This window comes from Podarcis melisellensis, assembly GCF_964234715.1.
Source record: "Podarcis melisellensis genome assembly, chromosome: 1".
In the NCBI taxonomy this organism is placed as follows: Eukaryota; Metazoa; Chordata; class Lepidosauria; order Squamata; family Lacertidae; genus Podarcis; species Podarcis melisellensis.
Window position 1 is genome coordinate 67,009,205 of NC_138528.1, and position 23,953 is coordinate 67,033,157.

General features: G+C 40.4%; 1 protein-coding gene across 2 annotated transcripts in view; it reads left to right on the forward strand.

Annotated features, from left to right (window-relative positions):
• The window catches only part of GALNT18 (polypeptide N-acetylgalactosaminyltransferase 18), a 334,795-nt gene that overhangs the window by 225,207 nt on the left and 85,635 nt on the right, over positions 1 to 23,953 (forward strand). For both annotated transcript variants that reach the window (XM_081918367.1, XM_081918366.1), the window contains one exon: positions 4,969 to 5,135. In XM_081918367.1, the coding sequence (XP_081774493.1) occupies positions 4,969 to 5,135 (167 nt within the window). The remainder of the gene's footprint in view (positions 1 to 4,968; positions 5,136 to 23,953) is intronic.

Sequence of the window (23,953 nt, forward strand, 5' to 3'; positions counted from 1 at the left end):
AGTATATCTCCGTCTATATTATATGTGTCTGCCTATCTTATAAGTGCGTCATAATATTGATTTGAATTTGTGGGAACAATTGTGGAAAACAAATTTAAAATTCACTGCTAATTATGCGTTAAAAGAGAACTACTTAAAAAAGATTCATAGGTGGTGTTTGACACCAAGTAAAGGAGCCAAAGTGGCGCTGGACACAGGTGGCGCTGTGGGTTAAAGCCTCAGCGCCTAGGACTTGCCGATCGAAAGGTCGGTGGTTCGAATCCCTGCTGCGGGGTGCGCTCCCGCTGCTCGGTCCCAGCGCCTGCCAACCTAGCAGTTCGAAAGCACCTCCGGGTGCAAGTAGATAAATAGGGACCGCTTACCAGCGGGAAGGTAAACGGCGTTTCCGTGTGCAGCTCTGGCTCGCCAGAGCAGCGATGTCACACTGGCCATGTGACCCGGAAGTGTCTCCGGACAGCGCTGGCCCCTGGCCTCTTAAGTGAGATGGGCGCACAACCCCAGAGTCTGTCAAGACTGGCCCGTACGGGCAGGGGTACCTTTACCTTTACTTTAAAGGAGCCAAAATGTTTAGAGCAAAAAGTGACCTAAGTTGGAAGTGCAAAGAAACAACCGACACATTTTACCATTCATGGTGGTCTTGTAGAATACAGTAAAAGAATTTTGGGGGACAGTGTATAACAAACTTTAAAAAATGTTTAGAAGAACATTTTCCAAATACCCATGAGAAGAATGGCACCTTAAGATATTAGAATATAAAGAATTTGGCAGCATGACAAATAGATTAAGAAATAAAGATGCTAATAATTTAAAAGAGGACTGGACATTATATATAGATTATATGGAAAAATATTATAACAAAAAAATAATTGTAACCTGCTGACCAAAAATACTCAGCAGTAGAGGTTACAAGGTAGGATACTGTAAGGTAATGAAAACAACTTAGTAGAGTAAGAAAATATAGTTGAAAAGATAGCAGATAGGAAACCAGGGAAACAGTGGGAGTAAAAGTTTAGGTTTATAAGAGTCAAATAAATTGGAGAAATAAGTTATATTCATATATAGATGTCTTAGATTTATGCTATTTCTCTTTCTTATTATCCTATGTATGACTGTAACAGTATGCATTGATGACATGATAAAACAGAAAAGCAATTTTTTTTAAAAAAGTGTGTTATATTAAAACTACTGAAGTTATCCATACATTATTAGCTAAATCCGAATTATAAAGAAAGATGTATTAAAGAATCAGCAGATAGCAAGAGCTATCCAGCAATTTATAAACATTTAGAAGAACCACCTTCTTTCTTAGAAACTTTATAAGAAATTTCTAAGAAGCATCTTTTAGTAAAGCACAAATGCCTTATATAAAGGTAAATAGCAGGGGAAAGGAACCCAATCCATATTTGGCCCTTGGGAAAAGGGGGCCTTAACTCTTCTGTCCCTTGCTAAGGCTCCAGTTTGGATCATGGTCCCCACACATTCTTTTTGGGTTGGAATAAAAGAATGTGTTAATGAGAGCTTTTCTTCCAGTGCACAGAACAGCTCTTCCCAGCCCCGGTAGCACCCTTGCCTGAGTTCTGTTTACTTTTTCTTCCTCTTCTTTGGCGATCACTTGTAGCTGAGTAAGATTGTCTTCCATAAAATGGTTTTAACAATGAGTCCATAAGTGACTGTGGAGGCCAATTCTGGATCCACACGTCCTTCCACAGTGGGGACATTGGTTTCCAGGCGGGAGTTGATCACGGTGTGGATTTGCCAAGCATGCCTTCCTCTTAGCATGTTTCTCCCTTGCATCCTGAGTTTGAGTGTCTTCAAAGTCCATGACACCTTCTGTAAAGGCTGTTCTCCAATTAGAACCCTCGCAGGCCAGTGTTTCCCAGTTGTCAGTGTTTTTTTAAGTTTGGAATAGAGTAGTTGCTCTGAAAGACAATGATCAGACATCCACACAACATCACCAGTCCAGCGAAGTTGATGTTGAAGAATCATTGCTTCGACACTGGTGATCTTTGCTTCTTCCAGTACACTGATATTAGTTCGCCTGTCTTCCCAAGTGATGTATAATTTTTTTCGGAGACACCATTGTTGGAATCTTTCAAGGAGTTGGAGATGACGTTTATAAGTGGTCCATGTTTCACAAGCATATAGTAAGGTTGGTAGTACAGTAGCTTTGTAAACAAGCATTTTGGTTTCCCTGTGAATGTCCTGGTCCTCAAACACTCTGCACTTCAATCGGGAGAAAGCCGCACTCGCAGAGCTAAGGCGATGCTGGATTTCGGCAGCAATGTTGGCCCTTGTGGAAAGATAACTGCCTAGGTAGAAGAAGTGATCAACATTTTCTAATGTTACACGTTGAGTTGGATTTGTGGTGCTGCAGAGGGGTTATTTTGTACTTGCTGGTGCAACACTTTGGTTTTTTGGATGTTGAGTGATAAGCCAAGCTTTTCGTAAGCTTCTGCAAAGATATTTAGGATGGTTTGGAGGTTATCCTCTGAGTGTGTGTACACTACATTGTCATCAGCAAACTGAGTAGAAATCATATTACTTTTTAAAAGCAATCAACGCAATTGCTAATTTGCAAGAATGACTTACTTAGTTTTGCCTTGCGATTCTTGGCTGTACCCTTCTTCCTCCTTTTAAAAATGTATTGAGCTCTAACACTATGTTTTATAGAAAACAAGCTGATGAAATCGCCTTTCAAAATTGTATCTAGTTATTCCTCTGAAAGTCCTGCTTGCTAATGGAGCACACTTGCCTCTACAAATATACCCGGAGGTAGGAGGGTGTCCTTGTGCTGGCATTGTCATTTCTCCACTTGAAGTGGCCTCACATGACCAAACATCAGCTTTAGTTGGGACGGCATGCTCTCTACAAGTAGTTTGTGTCTAATGGCAGCTCTGAATCCACCTCCAGGTCTGGATTGACTAGCTGCTCTGAAGGTACAGAGGACAGCAGTCAGGTGCAGATGCCAAGAAATCAGTATCAAGTCCCAGCTGATAGCAGTTGGATAGATATGACAGGAGGTGAGAAGTGTGAGTCCTCCTCTGATTTTCTTCTAACCCCACTGCCCCACTCCTTTGAGCTTTTGGCTGTCAAAAAGAGCCAAGAAGAGAAGCAAGGTTGAAGGTATGCAGACTTCTTTCACAACACACACTGTTTGGGTAGCATCTGCAGTTCCAAAACCATATCCGGGAACAAGTGGACCCCTTGTTTCTGTGTCTCAGAAGGGACATTTCCCTGGGGAACATGACACAATTGAATTACTGGATTTATAATAGTTTGATCATGCCCTGAACTCCTTTGGAGGCTTCTGTGTGGGGAGGCAGAATTCTAAAGAAATGCAATGCATAATTCAATTTATTTGTGATGGAAATACATTTGAAAGCAGATTACCAAGGATAAATAATATGGAAGAATTATTCTTCATTATCTTAAGTGAGCTCCATGCTGTTTACTAAACTTCCATTATAAGGGGAGAAAACGGCAATGGTCCTCCTTTGTGACCATCTTCAGCAAATGTTGTCTACTTAGAAATGCTTTCTGAGAGAATTACCAAGCCCCTTTCTGTTTACTGCCTGCTGTGCTTGAAAGAGAACACTTGTAGCATACTTTTACCTGTGCTGTATGTAGTTTTCTGGTGACTATGACAACAGATACTTCAGTTCCGCTTTCTTTTATTAATTCTAACCTAGCTTGACCACTAGACATGGGCTATGTTTTGTTTTAGATATTGATATGAACAAATGACCAAAATTATGATGGAAGCTTTGCATGTACAGACCTGTTATTCAGATCCTTATTTTGGTGATGTCAAATAAAGTACGGGTGATCAGCATGCTGCCTTTGATATTACATATGAACAAATGCCTTCAGTCAGGTGTGGGGGGAATCGGTGATGCTTAAAATATATTTTGGTCTTGTATTATGGCTAAGTTGGAAAAATGAACTTTGTTTAAAGTGTACATACTTTCCCTTCAGATGTTTTGCACTTGACCTTTGATACTTTCTCCCATTTTGAAACACTTTCTCACTTGATCTTCACTGACAATTACTTTCTAGATTAGTGGGTCCTAACTGGTGTTCCACAGATCCCAGGGGGTCCACATAACCCACCAGGCAGTCCATGGCACATAATCCATCAACATTTTCTTTTGTCATCCCTATTATGGTAACTCATCAACTTCAAAGTAATTTCCAGAAGTAACCTTTAACTCTCTTCTATCAACAGTTAATCAATGTAAGCTTTAAAAACCGATAATTAAAATTAGCCATAATTCTAATATGTTAAGGGTGAGATAAACTGTGACACTAAAATGGATAAATTTATGAAATCTAAATTAAAGTACAGTGGTACCTTGGGTTACAGATGCTTCAGGTTACAGACGCTTCAGGTTACAGACTCCGCTAACCCATAAATAGTACCTAGGGTTAAGAACTTTGCTTCAGGATGAGAACAGAAATCATGCAGCGGCAGCGGGAAGCCCCATTAGCTAAAGTGGTACCTCAGGTTAAGAACAGTTTCAGGTTAAGAACAGACCTCCAGAATGAATTAAGTTCTTAACCCGAGGTACCACTGTATGTGTATTTGGTATTATTGGGAAATGTGGGAAATGAATATTTCAAAAATTCATTCACAGAGTATACCACCGGTCTTCATGGAAACAATTTTCTCCTGTTCATATGAAATATCCTTGATTATTCAACATATCTAAGACCATTCCTGTGTCCCTCTATCAAATGTGAAAGAATATGCTCACTCAAGAAATTCAGTGGATAGATGTCTGTCTCTCCATATGTTGAACTGAATTTTTCTAGGTAGCAAATTCAGAAATTCCATGTAATTCCTAGCTAATGCAAATAATGAAAAATAAAGGCCATGACCAAGGACTGTATCAACCAGAAGGGATGAACTTATGGCTTCTACATTTCATTTAAGAAATTGACAGTGCATTCTTTTTCTTTGTTTCAAAGGTGCAAGAATCTCACATTTCCAGACAGTCTTCCTGAGGTCAGCATTGTTTTCATATTTGTGAATGAAGCTCTCTCAGTGATTCTGCGTTCCATTCATTCTGCTATCGACAGGACTCCTGCTCATTTGCTCAAAGAGATTATTTTAGTTGATGACAACAGTAATAATGGTGAGTAGCATGCACCAAAAGGATGAGGTCTTACCCTGTGTTCAGTTGCAATCGTTATGCTTGATTATAACATGGCCATTCTGTTTTGCACGAAAAACTCCCAGTGGCAAGAACAGAGAATCTGAGGATGGGCATCTTTTTGAAACATTTAAAGACTTTTCTACTCAAGCTTGCTTTGGCCACTACATGGGAGGTGTCATAGGGAACACAAATAGTCAAACTCTCCTTTTTCCCAGTGCCTTTATACTTGCACCTGAAAGTATCAATTTTTTGACATTTTGGTCATTTAAGAATTACCACAAGTCTGTCTTACCACCTGAGAACCTGCTTTACTCATTGAGAATTTACTTTGGTTTACACCTAGGATGAGAAACCTGTGGCCTTCTATATGTATGCTGTTGTACTCCAGCCCCCATCAGCCCCAGCCAACATGGTCAGGGATGATGAGAGTTGTAGTCCCACTACATCTGGAAGCTCACAGGTTCCTCCATCCCTGCTTTACCCCCTTCAAGTAGTTTACACTCTTGTTTTATTGAATTTTAATGTTCCTCACACTGGGAACAACAAAGAGCCAATTATAAATAATTTAAATAAAGATTTATTCTGTGGCTACCACATTGGAAATCCATTATTTGAAGATGTTTTATATGTGTTGGAAAACATGCTCAGGGCAAGCTAAGAATATAGGACTACCTTCTATCTCATGAACCTCCCTAAATATTAACAGGCACAGGTAAGGTGGATGGTGACTAGAGATGGGGGGCCTTTTTGGTTGTGCTACACAACTTTGAAATTCTCTCGCCGGAAAGTCTGTTGCCTTTCAGTTCCACTTGAATTCTTTCAAAATGCCCTGGCATTGGAGATCTTTTCAATCTGTCTGTTTTTAGTTTTTATGCTTTTACAAATCTAGCTGTTCTTCTGAGTTTTTGTTTGTTATCAGTTTTTATTTTTGATTGTTTACGCTTATTTTTAAGCAACTGGAATGTAGATGTGGCATCTCAATAACTGTCTAAATAGTTAATAATGGTCTGGTTTGCATGTTGCTTTGTGGCTAGAAGGCAAAACTGGCAAAGTTTCAGGAAGACTTCTGGGACTTCCTTCCTCATAGCCAGGTTAATTATCATTATTCATTCATTTCTATTAATTTCATATCATTCTGTTTTTAAGGGGGGGAATCAAAGTGGTTTACAACACATTAGAATATCAAGTAAAACAATCCAGAATAAAATGTTCCTGGAGAAAATCAAATACAAAGTATACATTCAAAGCAACATAATTAACAAGAAACTAAAATATTATCTTAAAGAATTCAGAATAAAACATTACAAAGGAGGTCAGAATGCATGTTTAATTTAGCAAAGATAACAAAAAATTTTTTTAAAACATTTGTATATATTTAAATATTGAAAATGCATAAATAGAAATTAAAAAAACGATTTCAAAGGAAAACCTTACTAAAGGAAGTCAGGTATAAAATGCACATTTAAAACAGCACAATTAACAAGAGATTAAAATATTATCATAAACATAGAACACATCTTCTGCTGTTGCTGCCAGTCTTGCCAATGGTGGTTCATGGCGGTTGGTAGTTGGGGAAGCTCAGGCTCGATAACCTGGGTCTTCATTAAGAGACAACCAAGATGGTCTCTGGCCTCTTCAGTAGCCTCAGCTTTTGTAGCTGGAGTCAGTCAGGGTTCTGCCCTCCCAGGCCAGGTGGAAAAAAGCCTGTAAGGTCTTCCAGGACTCACAGCCAAGATGGTTAAGACTTTGTTATTTACCCAGGAATTTTAATTTGCATAATCCCTCAGCCTGCATGGTGGTTTTAGCTGCTGTCTTTTATTATGTTTGCTAATGCTAGTGTTTAATTGTTTTGCATTAGGTTTTAATTAATTGATTATCTATGTCATTGCACAGTGCCCTGGAATCTGTTTTTTATGAAGGGTTGTATATAACTGCTATAAGTAAGGAAATAGCTTAGTTCCGGCTATGCTGCAATTTGTACATGCAGATGGTGTATGTTTCCTTTGGAGAAATCATCTTAGCAGAGCTAAGAATCAATTCTAATTGGATTGTAAAGCCATTTGCACCACTAGAACTGGTATATAAGTATGTAATAACTCTTCTTTTAATAATATGTAATGGACCTTGTTTTAATAAAATGCCCTGCATTTCTTAGTTACTATTGCTAGTTGGTTAAGATTATGTTACTAGTTATCTGCTTGGCTTAACCACCAGTGCAGGAGGACATGGGTTTTGGAATTTTGTATTTGATTATTGAATGCCAGCATTGTACTAGGGGCTATGCAAAATACAGAAATGAATCTAGCCCTTCTCATGCATTCAAAGAAATGTGAGAGGCTTCCAACTGGCTTAGATGCATGGACACCAGCCCCAACCCCAGCATTCCATTGGCCATTGACCTTGCCTCTCCTCTCCCAAACCTGACAGGTTGAGTGTAAAGATCTACAGGGAGAAGCTAATTGCATTTAGTTGAACTCTATTAGAATTACCCACTTAGTTGAGAGCCCTGTGCAAACCAGAAGGAAGGATTATAACTACATGCAACTGAACATGACTAGAATCTCCCTGTAAACCTTCACCCTCAACCCATGTAAGTTGAAAGAGGAGGAACAAGTCCAATGTCCATTGGAGCCAAGGCTGGCATCTGCTCTCCCTGCCCAGTTGGAGCTCTAACAAGTTTTCTGAGTATCTGAAGAGGGCTACAGCCTATATGCAAGGGGCTTTTATGCAGTAAGGGCTGTGCAGTTAAAATGGATGTGACAGTATGAGAATAATTTTGAGGACTTTTAGTGAACTGCTCCATGACATAGACTTGGCTACTCTTTGGCTTAACAACCATGGGCTTTTAACAACAGTTGCCTGCTGCTGGCAGGAGCATAGTTTCAGGTAAGGGTTATTTGGGATGGGGTGTGTATATGTATATGTATGTGCTGGTTACTGTAAAGCTATGTGCATCCATTTGGCTACCAACATGTACTAGTCAGATGTACTAATGTTGCCAACCACTCCTTTGCATCTTTCAGCCTGGGGTCCCTCACATCACATATTAAATTTCAAGCCAGCCTCACAATGAACCATAGTTATTTTGATAGATCAGCTGGAACCCACAACGTTCATATTGGATCTGCATTTTTTCTGCTCTAAGGAGCTGCACTGCAGACAGCTTACCTTCTAGCCTACCCTCCTGTATAACTGTTGCATGACCCCTGCTACTGCTTTTGCAGCGGCCCACTCTAGAATCAGTGATGTGCATCGGATTTGGGTTTTTAAAAAAGAAAAGGAGATGTGGCGGAATTAAAATGAAATAAGCCTCCTGTGCCATGCGTTTCTGCTTGCTGCCAAGAAAATATTAAAACTCAGACACTAGCAAATATAAGAGCTGAATCTAAATCCACAAACACTGGAAAGTGCTATATTTCACCAAGCCTTTGCCAAACGTTCCTTAAAACACCATCAGAGGGTAGGATGGGAAGGTTATTTGCTTTCATCCATTTATCCAACAACACAGGACAGAGAATTGGGAGCATTGAGAAATTATCAGATATACCAAAAGGAGAAAGCAGGTAATGAATTAAGGAAGGTTACAGAGTGCTTTGTTTGCTCCTGTGATGTGTCTAGTATAAATCTTCTGCACGGCAAGTACCTTAACATGTAGGCAGATTTGGGGGGTCATTGATAACTGCTCAAATGATACATATTTGCAATTCCAGTCATGAACAGATTACACTTTGTAATTCCATCAAGATGCTCTCAGCTGACAATAGAAAATAACAATGATTCATTTAATCTTGTTTAGCATGCACCAGATTTCCAAAGATGAGTACTCTTAAGTAATACCATAACTATGAATATGTTTTTTACTTACCGTATATATATTGCCAAGCAAAGTGCACTCCATAGTAACCGTTCTTCTTTAGCGTTCCACTCTATCAGTGGTCCATTCCCAATCTATTGGCCTCTGTTCCTCTTTTCCTTTCAGAGAGCCCCTGCCTGTCTTAAGTGAGCCTAAAAAGGATAAGGGTTATAATGTATTAAAGGCACCAATTTCAAAACAATTTCTCTGCTCTGTAAGGCTGCTGTGTAAAGTACCGTATTTGCTTTATAATTAAGTCTCGAAAATTAGGGAAATGGAAAGTTAATCCAGCAGATAATCTTTGGCAATGCATTGAAGACGTTGTCATGGCTTGCACGTTTTTGGGACTAAAGAGGGTCTCCTTTACTTTAAACAGTGATTCAGTGCCACAGGGCATTTTATTGCCTTAATCTTGAACTAAGTACAAATGCTGATCCTCCTTTATCCAAATCCATGGGTTATCCTAATCCTTTATTTAGTCCATGTTCATTTGTTTCAGTCTTGTTTGGACCTGTGACACTAAATGAGCTTAAAGTTGAGTGAACCTTCCCCCTCCCCTCCCCCTCCCCCACTCAGGTGTGAGTTTAACCCTTTCCCTCTGCCCTGCTCCCAGGAAACTGCTAGGCTGGCAGCCTGAGTAGATAAATAGGTCCCACTGCAGCAGGAAGGTAAACAGCATTTCCATGTGCTCTGGCTGCAATCAGGGTGTCCTGTTGTGTCAGAAGCAGTTTAGTCCAGCAAGCCACATGACTCGGAAAGCTGTCTGTGGACAAATACTGGCTCCCTCGGCCTGAAAGCAGAGATGAGCGCCACACCCCATAGTCTATTTTGACTGGACATAACTGTCCAGGGGTCCTCTACCTTTTTACCTTTACCTTTATTGGTGGTAATAGATAGTAATTACAGTGATGATGTTAAAGCTGTTGCAATTGGCACTATTTAATGTTTGGGAAATTAAAAACAACAGCAGAAGCAGCAGAATAAATTCTTTCCTATGTTTGCATTGCTAGCCGTTCTCTCAACAATAGCATTAGATTATCAGTCGCACCAGAATTCAGTCTTTTGTAAACTTTTTGGAAGTTGCATTTGTTAAGTGTTAGTTGAGGATAGAACTTACACTTTAATGATGTCTTAAGACTTAGTATAAAATTAACAGTATATGCATGTACATATCAAATTTCTTTACATTTATCTTGAGAAATATAACCAGCAGTAGCTTATTCATTCACTTCAGCATATGTCAAGCAAATTAACTGTGATTTTTGCTAAGCTCCAGTACAGTTTTTCTAAGTTTCCAATTATATTTTAGAAGCCCTCAATTAATCTCCTGCAAAGCCTTCATTCCTATTTTTTTTAAAAAACAAACGTTTGAAGTGGAAAAAACTGTGAAGATGTCACTGCATCTATGTCATTTGAGCAGTAGATTTTTAACACTTACAAAGCTTGGATCTTCTCATTATTGAAGCAACTTAGAGTGCATTATGTTAGCATTTCACCTGTCAGCTTTTCCTTATGAAACTGGGTAAGCAAAATCTGAAAATTAAAAATGTTTCATCTATGTTTGAAAAGGTTTGTATACATTTTTACCCTTTAATCCCCCAGTTTTGTACATTGTGTATCAGAAATGAAAGTTTATGCTGGGCTGTTGATTATATGCCACTGTCAGTAATACCCTAGCCAATCAGGCGTATTTTTATTACCACATTAATCATAACTGATAACCCAGTTGAAGACATATCACTTGGAGATAAATCACATTGAGAGGGCTGGCTAAGACTGATTAACTAAGTACAGTTGTCAAGTTTTAAACACACACAATGTAACTACTGTTTTTCGCTTTCATTTTATCATATCCTGCACACCCCACACCTAAAGTGAGGTATATTTATTCTCAGCCTAACAGAACTTTTGTCAATCCAGTTCCTGAGCCTTGGGAGCAAGGGAGCTAAACTCAGAGAAGTCACAACTCAATGAACCAACATTTAGACAGCATCACTTTGTTTACTGCTGAGTCACACAATATACTATGGTGTATCAGGGCAGGAATGAGCCTAGCCTTCCCCCAAAAGACATGTTCCCTTTTCTCATTTCCCTCCACCATTGCTATAAATAAAAGATCAGAAGTTTTCACTTCTGGTGTTGATTAACGACAGTTGAGCATTATGTTCAAATCCTAAACTGTGGGGTAATTTTAACTATAGTTTGTTGAAATAAACCAACCTCATAAACCACAGATCAGTGGCGTAGCATGGGTTGTCAGCACCCGGCGCAAGGCAAGTAATTTGCACCCCCTAACCCATGGATTTGCGCCCCCTAACCCGTGGATTTGCACCCCCTAACCCCCAGATGTTGCGCCCGGTGCGTCCGGCCCCCCCTGCACCCCCCACGCTACGCCACTGCCACAAATTGCAGCCACATCAGTTGATGTTTGGAGGGGAGGGGGTATGTAAGTGCAGTAGAAGACCAGCCTTCTTCCCCTCATTATAAACCATGGTTTATTGTAACACCTGAATATAAAAGCCCTCTGGAAACACTCCTCAACCCCATGTACCATAGGAGCCAATTACTAGGGGCTGTGGGGGCTTTGGTCCCCACAATAAAATAATCAAGGGGGCTGGGCCCCCACAAAATTGATGGGCATTCCAATTCAAATGGTGTGTGTGCACTGTTATGTGAGGCAGGGCTTTCCTGGGTCCCCACAACATTTTATTCAAGTTGGCACTCCTGCCATGTACCTAACTTTAGAGCTGGAGCAGAGCTGAGGCTCTTACCAGCTACACGGGCTAGAGAGATATCTTACAGATTTTATAGAAAGGGATTGTGCCTAAACTTAGCTTACTTGAGAAGAGAGCTTCTCTGACCAAGTTCAGAGAAATAGCTTTCACTATTTCCTTTGCTCCAAGATTCAGAAGCTTTTCTGAGCTTTTCCCTGTAGCAGTAGCTCAAGGGATGGCATTGTTCTTTAAAACCTTAAAAAATGGTTTTGGATACTTCACAGCTCTGTCTGAGTTATGATTAATTTCCAGGTCTAGGACGAAAAAAGAAAAGAAAAGATGAATTTATTTAGGGCCAGTTCACCGAGAAATGGAACTGCATTTTTATATTACTGAAATTGGAAATTTCGACTGTTTCTGCTCAGCTGTGCCATTTGGCCCAATTCTTTCAATTGTTTATTGCAAATGCGCTGCTTCCCATCCAGGTTTAAAACATCACGTCATGACTCCTTTCATATACAAATGGCTTTTAAATATCGAGCAGATTCTAAACTCAGTCAAGGTGAGTTTGTCTGCTCCTACTGACATCCCATTAATGGAACATCTCTCTCACACATGCCCTTTCTGAACTGTTGCTTTCCCCCTTACTGTAACCATTCTGAGCAACCCCCTCTCATCTGTCTTGGACCTTGTATGGGCTTGCAATTCTTTTGAAAATTTATGAGCAGTAAGGATGAGCAAAGTTTCTGAAAGCCATAATTACATGTTTCAGAAGATGTATTTGACAAGCTTCTAATGCTGGGGTGCAATATGAATTGGAAACTAATCTTAACAGTTCCCTCTCTCTCTCTCTGGAGACCTCTCACACACAGAGCTACAATTCTGAGCACTATACAGTTCGCGGGATTTGGGGGGGGGGGAAGCATTGAGTATTAAAATAGTATGAGAGTGCTTTGAATGTATTGTGTGGATGTGTCCAAAGTCTTTTTATAAGTTTACTGTCTTATATACATTAAAGAGGCCATAGGCTAAGGGGATAGCTAACAGAGTTTGTTAAGAAAAGCTGTTGTGCTATTGGCTGCTTGGCATGGGAAGTTTCCCAGTGCTTGGTCAGACAACCTGAGTAGCTGCACAGCTCCGTTTCCTCTAAGGCCAGTGTTGCTGGGATTGTTTACCAGCCTAGGAAGCCTTAAACAAACCCTGTGTGGGTGGGTTTGCTTACAGAGTGGTGATTGTGTGACCTGGGGTTGGACAAGCAAGCAAGAAAATGAGATTTTGAACCAATCTAATATTGTGCAACTAACCTGAAGAATCAATTTCTTCCCCTCATTTTATGTTCTCAGAAACAAACAAATCTCATAAATGTTGTCTGAGTGTGTCCATAACTAACTAAAATGTTCCAAAGCATTCCACTGCACCAGCTGTGCCATTTTCTAAAGGTAAAGGGACCCCTGAATGTTAAGTCCAGTCGCGGGTGACTCTGGGGTTGCGGCGCTCATCTCGCTTTACTGGCCGAGGGAGCCGGCGTTTGTCCGCAGACAGCTTCCGGGTCATGTGGCCAGCATGACTAAGCTGCTTCTGGTGAACCAGAGCAGCACACTGGAAACACCATTTACCTTCCCACTGGAGCAGTACCTATTTATCTACTTGTACTTTGACGTGCTTTCGAACTGCTAGGTTGGCAGGAGCAGGGACCGAGCAACAGGAGCTCACCCCGTCGTGGGGATTCGAACCACCGACCTTCCGAGCAGCAAGTTCTTGGCTCTGTGGTTTAACCCACAGAGCCACCCACGTCCCTATGTGCCAATTTCTAGGAAGGGCTTATTTCAATCAACTGAAGCTAAAAATCACAGTGCCAATTGCTGTAGTGGTTTCAAACAAAAGCAGTCTCCATTAACCTCAATTTGTTTTTAATTTTTCTTTAGCTTATTTGATTTGGGGGCAAATTGGCAAACCATTTTCTAATATATTTTGGTAACACTACATGTACTGTTTTTTGGAACCTTAATTAGTCTATCTACGACTGTAAGTTTTGTCCTTCCTGTTTATACAACATTGGTTTTTATATTAATAATAGATGTATTTGCAGAATTGGGTATGTGGCAATGTTTATATATTACCCCACAGCTAGTTTTGCATATAATGAATGTTAAGATGTTAATTCCAGTGCATAATCTGCCGCTTCATTCTGTTAGTGTTCTTTAATCAGTCATTGATCTATTTGAGGGTCTGTCCTCTTACCCTATAATGTTTTAAGTTTTCTTCAGCAATGCAAAAGGCCTTTGGTGAGAGATTTCGGTCAGATGATCATAGCTTTGACTTTGTAACTCTCATTCATTTTCATCTAGACTATATGGACATTAAGTATTAGATCTCAGACTAGATTCCAAGCTAGTTTTCCCTTATCCTGAAGAACTTAGTTTACAATACATAATATTCTCCCAATTACTTATGGTATTACTTAAGGATATTCATCTATGGAAATCTGGTGCATGCTAAACAAGATTAAATGAATCATTGTTATTTTCCATTGTCAGCTGAGACCATCTTGATGGAATTACAAAGTGTTATCAGTTCTCTCAAGATTGCTTAGTACCAGCTGCTGCATGGTTCCATTCCTCTTAAACAGCACAGTCCTTTGGCCCAACGCCTGCCTAATCATTGTTTAATGCTTCGAAAGATAGCATCTTTACATTTGAGGCAATCTTTCCGAGCAGTAACAATACTTACAGATTTGCATGTAGTTGAAATAATTGGAAAAATAAAAAAGCAGGGGGAAATGATGTGCAAACAACACTGCATTTTATGAAGCTGAAAATATACCATATACATAATCGAATTACAGCGTGAATGTGAGGAAGCTTAAAGATGTTTATACAGTAAGGCCCATGGTTTGTCAGGTTCACATGTTAGGGAGTGATTATTTTATTTATGTCTCAGTAATCAGTTTCTGACTAAACTGCAGGAGGCAGTGGAAGACAGAAGTGCCTGGCGTGCTCTGGTCCATGGGGTCACGAAGAGTCAGACACGACTAAACGACTAAACAACAACAATCAGTTTCTGTGGAAAGATGCTTACAGTGTATATTGAAAATGGAAGTAAATATGGTCTTCAAATTTTAAAAGCAAAACGACTCGTTGCTTTGCCTTCAAAGCATAGTATCTGAAGGTGTTGAGGGAACGGGGGCGGGGGGGCATCATATCAAACATCCTACTACAAGGCATGCCTGTACATATCATCCTGAACAACCCACTTGATCCAGGGCAAAAGCCATTCATTAAAAGCAGAAGAATGGGAGTAATGTGGCTCTTGTTGGTAGGCTATCAGCTTGATTTTCTACCACACCTGCATTGCCTTGCGGCACTAGTCCCAGCTGTTTTTATAAGAAATTGTTTTAATAATTGTGGTTTAATGCTGTAAGCCACCCTAGGACCTTGGGATGAAGGGCAGGTAATTAATAAACATAATAAACATAATAATAATACCTCGGGGCAGTTGAGTTAAAAAATGCTTTATTAGTGTGAACTTCATTTCATTGCTGTAAAGCAAGTGGGGAGGGAGGGAGGGAGGGAGGGAGAGGGAGGGGGAGGGAGAGAGAGAGTGTCTTGAGTTAGTTACAATAAATTGGATGCATGGCCTAATCAGTGGAAAGCTTTCTATCTAATGGAAAATACTCTAGGATAATATTCCTATTTCATCAGTAAGTATCAAACTGAGTTTAATCACCAGCAGATTGCTGTACAATACCTCAATCACATTTAAAATGCTGTTGAGAAACAGGTAGAGGAATTATTCACTGAGATTTCAGCAAGGTTTGACATTCAGTATAGTAGTTCACAGGACCGTAAAACATTTGCAATGCAAACATATGGCTTTCATCCGAACTGGTTTTTTTCCAAACCAGGGGTTGTAGTTTAATACTAACTATGATCGGTTTCAGTACAAGCCAACTTGCTAGAACTGTCTTCTGGCTGCTGACTTCGTTCTGATAACTCCCTATGGGGCCAAGTTCATTGCTGCTGCTTTCAATACCCTGCATTCTAAAAGAAACTCATGGGAGTGCTTGAAACTGGCTTTGGGAGTCGCCAACTGCTACAGTGCTTGAAGTTGATTGGCTGTGAATGTAAGCAACCAACACTACTCTATTCAATTAACTTTCCTGATTGGCTAAGGCGTTGCATAAATAGAGGCTACATTTGATGCCCATAGCCATTGTGGCTTTCCTTGCCCACGCTGAAGGATGTTCTTCATTGGGAATTGCTTCAAGAAACTCTGGAGAGTTATGGAGATCAGGCCAGGTCACACTGATGCAGAATCTAAGCAGGAAGGAAGACAGACAGGGCAGTGAGTGAGTGAGTGAGTGAGTGAGTGAGTGAGTGAGTGAGTACAGGCTCTGGGCTGCTTTTCTATGATGCCCCAAAGAGACCCTTACATGGTATGAAACCCCAAAGATCAAATTCAGCAAGGTACTTAAATGTGTGTGTAGCATTATGTACAAGAGCAGCCCCTAGGTAGGTATATGCTTGGCATAAGCATTTACTGTGGCATAAACATAATTGTAATGTGAATGGTTTAGCCATTGTCTGCATCAGTGGCAATTTGTTTAAGGTTATAAACTAAAGCTGTTAGAATTTCTGAAGTGAAACTTTCATCCAAAGAGAAAGAGATAAAAAAAGGGATGAAATTTGTAATTCCCTTTAGAAAAAGGGTTCAGAATCCAGAAAGCAGTACGTTATGGTACGTGACTTAACATTTTACTACATTGGGTTGGTATTAAGGTGCATTAAACACTAAATTACATAAACCTAAAATCAGGGAGATAATACTGCTATGAGGCCTGAGGGACTTAAAGAGAGATGCATATAACCATTGAAGTTGTGTGATTAAACATTCCTTATAGACTCAAATGGCCTCCAGAGAAGTATATTTAAAGAATGGTGTAAGTTTCTAAAGAAGGCTGCCTATAGCTTTAATGCCAAACATGCTACTTTTTCGAGGGGATGACTATGAAATAACTTTAAGTTGCTCTTTCTTAGTTGTGCCAAAAGCTACAGCTTACTAGTCACACACAAGAAGTAATTCTATATTAGTTAATTATGCAACAAAGTAAAAATAACATTTTCAATGTTGTTTGGATTTTCTGTGGGAGGGAACTGTTTTTTCTCTTTTTATGCCCATGAGGTATCATTTGAACTAGTCCCTGTTCACAGCCAAAAAGCTCCTGTTCAGAGAACACTCCTAATACAATGCTGGGACTCAGCTAGATTGGTAAAGAAAAAGCTACTTACAGTGGTACTTCGGGTTAAGTACTTAATTCGTTCCGGAGGTCCGTTCTTAACCTGAAACTGTTCTTAACCTGAAGACCACTTTAGCTAATGGCGCCTTCTGCCGCCATGCTACCGGAGCACGATTTCTGTTCTCATCCTGAAGCAAAGTTCTTAAGCCGAGGTACTATTTCTGGGTTAGTGGAGTCTGTAACCTGAAGTGTATATAGCCTGAAGCATATGTAACCCGAGGTACCACTGTATATTCATTGTATGTGTGATATAACATTGTGCCACCAGATGGCACAGTGGAGTCCCATTTTTCTCTACCAGTTTTTCTTGTTTAAATTTACAACGCGTTTAACTGAAACGCTTCTTTGATATGTCTAGATCAGCCCTAGTCTCTTTATATTTGATTTATATCTGGTTTATTCTCACATAATTGTTCAGGACTCAGTTACTAGACACATTTTATTATTATTTTTTCAAATACTTCAATATTCTCTGAATGCACAGATTTTATATGCCTTCTGAAGAAAATCATACTGTGAACTTTGATTTCTTAGTGAAACCTGAAGTATGGTTAAAATATATGAACTCCAAGAAAAAATTTTAGAGGCTCACTGATGCCAGTGGGATTCTAACTATGTGGGATGGTCATTGAATCATTCCCAACCTTTTGTTGTTTTGAAAAGCATTTGGCTCACATCCAACAAGTGTATACATTGAAATGTGAAATTCATTGTCTACTTGTGTTATAGCAGTGATTATGACACTGAGTGGTAATTGGCGTTGATTAGTTAGTCAGATCCATGTCTGCTGCCATCCTTATTTAATCAAACAAAGAGAATAATAAAAGCAACATGCAAAAATGAAAAAGAAGACTTCTGCCTATTGTAAAAAACCAACCCTCAGGATATTACATCTGAACTAACTGTGGTACCCGTAAAGAAAAAGGAGAAGGGATAATGACATACAAATTTTGCTGCAATTTGATTTCATTCAGATTAAATAGCATGAAGAGCATATGAAAGGATACCTTTATTAGGCTAGCTGGAAGTAAACAGAAATCAAACAATGAGGCAATTGGAGAAGTTGTCTAGGGCTGTTGCAGAATCTCCTTGCAGGGAGGTTTTTAAAATGGGAGGAGATGAGTTGAACGCTCCCCCCAGTCCAAATAGATATTGCAGAAGATTATTCGATGTGAATCAAGATGGCCTTTATTTATATTGTATGCTAGTATACTTCTGCTCTCCCTTTGTATGGGTCTTCATCTTCAAGCTGAACTTCAGCCAGACAGCCCTTCCAATAGAGGACACCTTCTGACTAGAGGACTGTCCTCTGACAGCCCTTCAAATGGAGGACTGTCCTCTGAAGAATAGGACACATGACCACCCATGCTTACAGCACCGTAAAGATTTAGTGTAGCCCAGATTACCCCATACACGAAAACATAAACACCTGTTATTCTAAGTCCCTCAAGACTGTTGCTGTTTTTTTATCGGTGATGACATTGCTCAAAGTTGTGCACCTGCAACTGTGGGTAACGCTGGCTGAATGAGTGGTGCAGCTACGTTAACTGGAGTATAAAGAGTAGGGGGGCTATTTGAAGGAAGAAAGTTTAAAGGCCTTAGAAGTTGGGAACCCAAACTACAAAGCAAGCGACTCCAGCTCTGGCACAGCAGGCAACTTGAGGGCCTGAGAGAGACAGCCTAGAGCAAGAGCAGAATGGAAAGCTGAAAGATAAAAAGGCCCACATGGCTACTGCATGTAAAACACTATGAAGCAAAACTTCAATGGATTAGCTTCACATGCCTAGTTTCCAGGAGGCCGGGTCATTATCAGATGAGAAAGTCACTCAAGAAAAAAGAGGCCAAGCTAAATTTCTGAGTGAAGTCAAGTTTCTCCCCTTGTGTTTGAAGGTATACAAAAAGGTTGGAAAGGGAGGGAAAGGAAGGGAGACTGCTTTGGCTGGAAGGTCACGTACATTATCTTTGTCAAACTGCAACTCCATGGCTATGTTCTAGTCACTGGTGCTTTTGAAAAAGATTGGCAGTGGGTGAGCAACTGGAGAATGCACAGTAAGGATAGGGCTATAGACTCTTGCCAGTCTTTCATATTTCTTTTTAAAAAACAAAAAAAAGAGAGATGACATCCCATGAGGCAAAACATTCTCAATCAAGGGAATGGGATGGAGGCCTTTGAGGTATAAAGACTTGGGCCTGAGCTCAGTGATTTCTGGTCGATTGAAAGATAATTTTTTCCTGATCAGGTGCTGGAGTGGGCAGAGGTGAGACCAAAAGCTGTGATGTAACCTAAGGAGTATAGCTAAATAAATAAAAACTGAGAAAAATACTGCACTTGACCCCTTTCCCCTACCACTGTACAACTGGCTTGAAAGCAAAAGAAGGTCTAGCCATGTTTTTAAAGCATCACAGATAGAATTTTCTTTGAAATAGAGAATTCCTAAAAATGTTTCCTTCCAGCAACAAAACATAAGGCTACATTTTGGGGATATTTCTTCTTCTCTGACCCTTTCCTCCAGCTCTTGTAAAATATCATTTATCCTTTTTAGTCTTTATTAATGTAGCCTTGCATAGGGACTACACAATAGTGTTGCGTCTAAGGGAGTGGTTAATTACTGCTCTTCAGTTCCTTGTAAACTGACGCCATCTAGTTATGTGATCAAGAGCTTGCCATAGATTTGTATGTCCCCTTCCTATTCCGCTTCCCATTTCATGCACAATTTTCTCTTCCCATTTCAGCATTAAGGAGGATATAAATTTACATTTACACCAAACAGTGCTAACATTTGTTAGCTTTAGGGCAGAGCCTCTTGAGAAGCCCACTCCTCTACTATGGAAATGGTTCAGGTGAGTGTCTCTGCAAATTACAGGCACAAATATAGTAATCGATATATTAGTATACAGTACACACACACACAGCGGTACTTAGGGTTACAGACGCTTCGGCTTACAAACTCTGCTAACCAGGAAGTGGTTGCTCCAGGTTAAGAACTTTGCCCCAGGATAAGAACGGAAATCGTGCACCAGCAGCGCAGTGGCAGCAGGAGGCTCCATTAGCAAAAGCACACTTCAGGTTAAGAACCATTTCAGGTTAAGAACGGACCTCTGGAACGAGGTTAAGAACGGACCACTGTCATCAGGAAAGCCATCCAGAGGGAGCATAGTGCTTCCTGATTTGACTTTGTGGCATCTTCATGAATCTGATTAAATATCATTAATCAAGCATATTGATTAACTATCACCACTAACCTGACTACATATCATCATTGCTCCTGTGGACCCTAATTAGTCTGGATTGGCTTAGAAGAAGTCTTGCTGCATATTAGGGAAAGAAACAACTGAGGACATGTGATAAAGAGTAGGTGAGAGTTTGTATGTAAAACCTTTCACTCCAAACCCCAAAATGCATCTCTAGTTTGCATTCATAAAACTTGAATATAGAGAAGTCCAATTTGAAGCTTAAGCATTAACATTGGCACACACATTGTTAGTTTGGGGTAGGGAGTTCGAAAACGTTAGTTCCAAAAGAATAGGAGAGGGGACAATTCCTGCATGGGAAAAGAAGAATAGGGCTGGGAAGGTCCACAGGACACTTATTTTAAACTTCTCTTTCAACTCATTATCTGTCTATTTATTGGCATTGCTCCATGTCTGGGCAAAAATACCCGTAGAAAAGGTTGTGCTAAAAATGCCAATTAAAGCTAAAACTGGTGATATTCGCTTTGTGCCCTGTGGATTACAGAAAGAGTACTTGTAGGTCACAAGTGCCACACAGGCTAGGGTAGCGAACACCATTGTCTTAAATAATTCATTGAAACGAAGAGAACATAATTAGCTTCACGGTGAGATGTTAATTGCTCACCTGTCATTCCCTCACATCATTTCTTTGGGATTCTCCTTCAAAGACTGTGAGCAACTCAATTTAGCCAGGGCATTCAGTGGATTGATGAGTGAGGACTATTGTAATTAAGCTTCTATTACATTGCCCCTAATCAAATTAAGAGATGTCTATGACTTCCAACCAGATGGATTTTCAAGCCTCACCCCATCCCATTCTTGGCAGTTTTTAGGAATATGGTTATGTTCTGTTTGCTGTGTGGCCAGAAATTAATCAGCTGGAACACCATATGCCATTGTGAGATCAGCTGTGATGTGATGCTACCCAACAGGAGCTACAGGGAAGTTGGCTTGGGTGAGACCATTGCAAATTCATAAACTACACTTTTGGAACTCATGGAGGGCGTCTTGGAGCAGGGAAGCAGCAAAGAGCCCAAGTACAGTGATACCTTGGGTTACATACGCTTCAGGCTATAGACTCTGCTAACCCAGAAATAGTGCTTCAGGTTAAGAACTTTGCTTCAGGATGAGAACGGAAATCGTGCTCCGGAGGCGCAGCAGCAGCAGGAGGCCCCATTAGCTAAAGTGGTGCCTCAGGTTAAGAACAGTTTCAGGTTAAGAACGGACCTCTGGAATGAATTAAGTACTTAACCCGAGGTACCACTGTACTAATTGTCCCCTCCTCCTGCCCTGTCCCCATTCCAAATTCCTTTTCCCCCAAGCTGCTCCCCTCCCCCCAAAACACACACACACACACACACAGAGAGAGAGAGAGGGAGAAGAAAAATTTCAACCTTATGTCTTGTTGTTGCTCTGATTATTAATTTTTGTGTTCTTGAACAGTTCAGAAAATTCCAGATAACAAAGGGGATTGATACATACAGTGGGTGCTCAGGTTGCGAACGTGATCCGTGCGGGGGGCACGTTTGCAACCCGCAGCGTTTGCAACCCGCAACCCGTGCGTCTGCGCATGCACGGGTCATGATTCGGTGCTTCTGCACATGCACATAGCGCGACTTAGCACTTCTGCACATGCGTAAGCGCTGAAACCCGGAAGCAACCCATTCCAGTACTTCTGGGTTTGGCGCGGTGTGCAACCCGAAATTGCGCAACTAGAAGCGTCTGTAACCCGACGTATGACTGTATTAAGAGTGTTGGACTAGGACGTGGGAGACGATGCTTCCAATCCCCATTCAGCCATGAAGTCCACTGGCTAACTCTGGGCCAGTCAGTATCTCCCAGCCTACCTTACCTCACTGGGTTGTTGTTTCTTGGATCACTCTGTGTCACCAGTATCCTTACTGGTTTAACATCCTCTGTTTCCCAGAAGTGATCTATATATTAATTCAAGTTTGTTCTCACGTTTCCTGCTTTACAGTTACATAGCTGTAGAACATTTACAGCAAACAGCTATTTGTGAGTGGAGTGCTATTGTCATATTGATAGAAACTGGGGGTGGGGTGGGGTGGAGGGTGGACAGACAACAAACCTGATACATTCTAGTTTCTCAACTACAAATTCAGATATCTATCTTAAATGAAGGTCCACTGAAAACTGTAGCATCCTCCCAGGAGCCTTGCTAAATAATCACAGCAGCAGTCTGCAGGGGGCTGAAAGCTTCAACGACCTGTCAAACTAGATAGCTGGCTCTCAGTAGCAGACATCCATCAGCACCATTAAAAACTCTGGTGCTTTATACAAAACATGGAAATGGTTCAATTTTGCTGACTGCCATATCCATTTGTGGGCAATCAGAAAGAAAGAAATTAGTTACAGATGAGAACATTTTATATAGAACACAATAAGGAAAGGAAAGAAGGCGCCGTTGAAAAATACCTATAGAAGAAAGGAACAAATGTTGAAGCTCTCAAGTCAAAACCATGCCAGATGCAATGTGGGGTGGGGGAGCACAGCTTTTGTCACAACTTTTGTAATAAATACAAAGTAAGGAGGATGTAAATTAATTAGGCCAGTTATAGATATCTGAGGAAAAGGTGGACTAAGAAGAGTACATCTTTGTGTAATTGTGAGAAGGGGATACAGAGGGCAACTTCACACATTATCAGGAAGTATCGACAGAAAATGTATGAGTTATTCATAATCCTGTTTCTGTACTTCAGTGTTATGTAACATGCAGAGGAATGGCTCACAAATTTCTACCATGTTTCCTAATAATGTGCCAAGCCATCTCTGAACCTTTATTCTAGTCTATTCCATCTACCCTTTATCTCACAGCTGGTTTGCATCTGGAGCTTTAGGGTCCCCTCCTGCCCATCAGCTATTCATGAGAATGGAACTGAGAGGAGAAAGTGCTGCTGATGTTGTGGAAAGTGTGCAATTTCAGTTCCTTACTCAGAAAGAAGGTCAAAGCACATGGGGAAATGTCTCAGCAGAGAGGTAGACCTGTGTTCGTTGCAAAAATATCTATTGCATGTATACAGTTTTCAGATAGAACAGGATCAAGCCACATGACTTCAGTTTTATGTTAACTTACCTGGGAGTAGGCATTACTGAACTCAGTGAGACTTTTTGGATTGTATTAAAGAATACAGGGATGTCGCAACACACACAAATTCTCACACTGAGAATTTAATTTTTGACACATTTGCGAAAAGAAAAGAAAAGAAAAGAAAAGAGTTAACAATGTTTAACCCAGAAGTTCACCTGCAAACCCTGATGCACATGTTGTTTTAATTGATTGCGATAATGATTACTCAGTTGCCAGTGGCTGAAGGACTGCAGACCTGTCTGCTTTCAAAGTAGCAAGCCCCATGGACTCCTTCAGTTTCATTTATTATCACTGAGAACAAGACATATTTTCATTAGCTGTCTGCTGCATTTAAAAGCCTCCTGAAACAGAATAAACTCAACTTGATTGATGTTTATTAGCTAGCACATTGTAGGTTAAGCAGTGGCAAGATTGAATGTAAGAACTGTGGGCTCAGGTGAAGCAGGATCAGTCTTTCAGAATCAGATGAAGGTCAGGAAATTGTAAGCCTGCCTCAACATAGATCTGCCATCAATGGGACAGCCACGTCTCCTACCATACAAAGGACGGTCTGGTGTTTGAAGGAGGCATTTATTTGAAAGGCTGTCGGGTCCA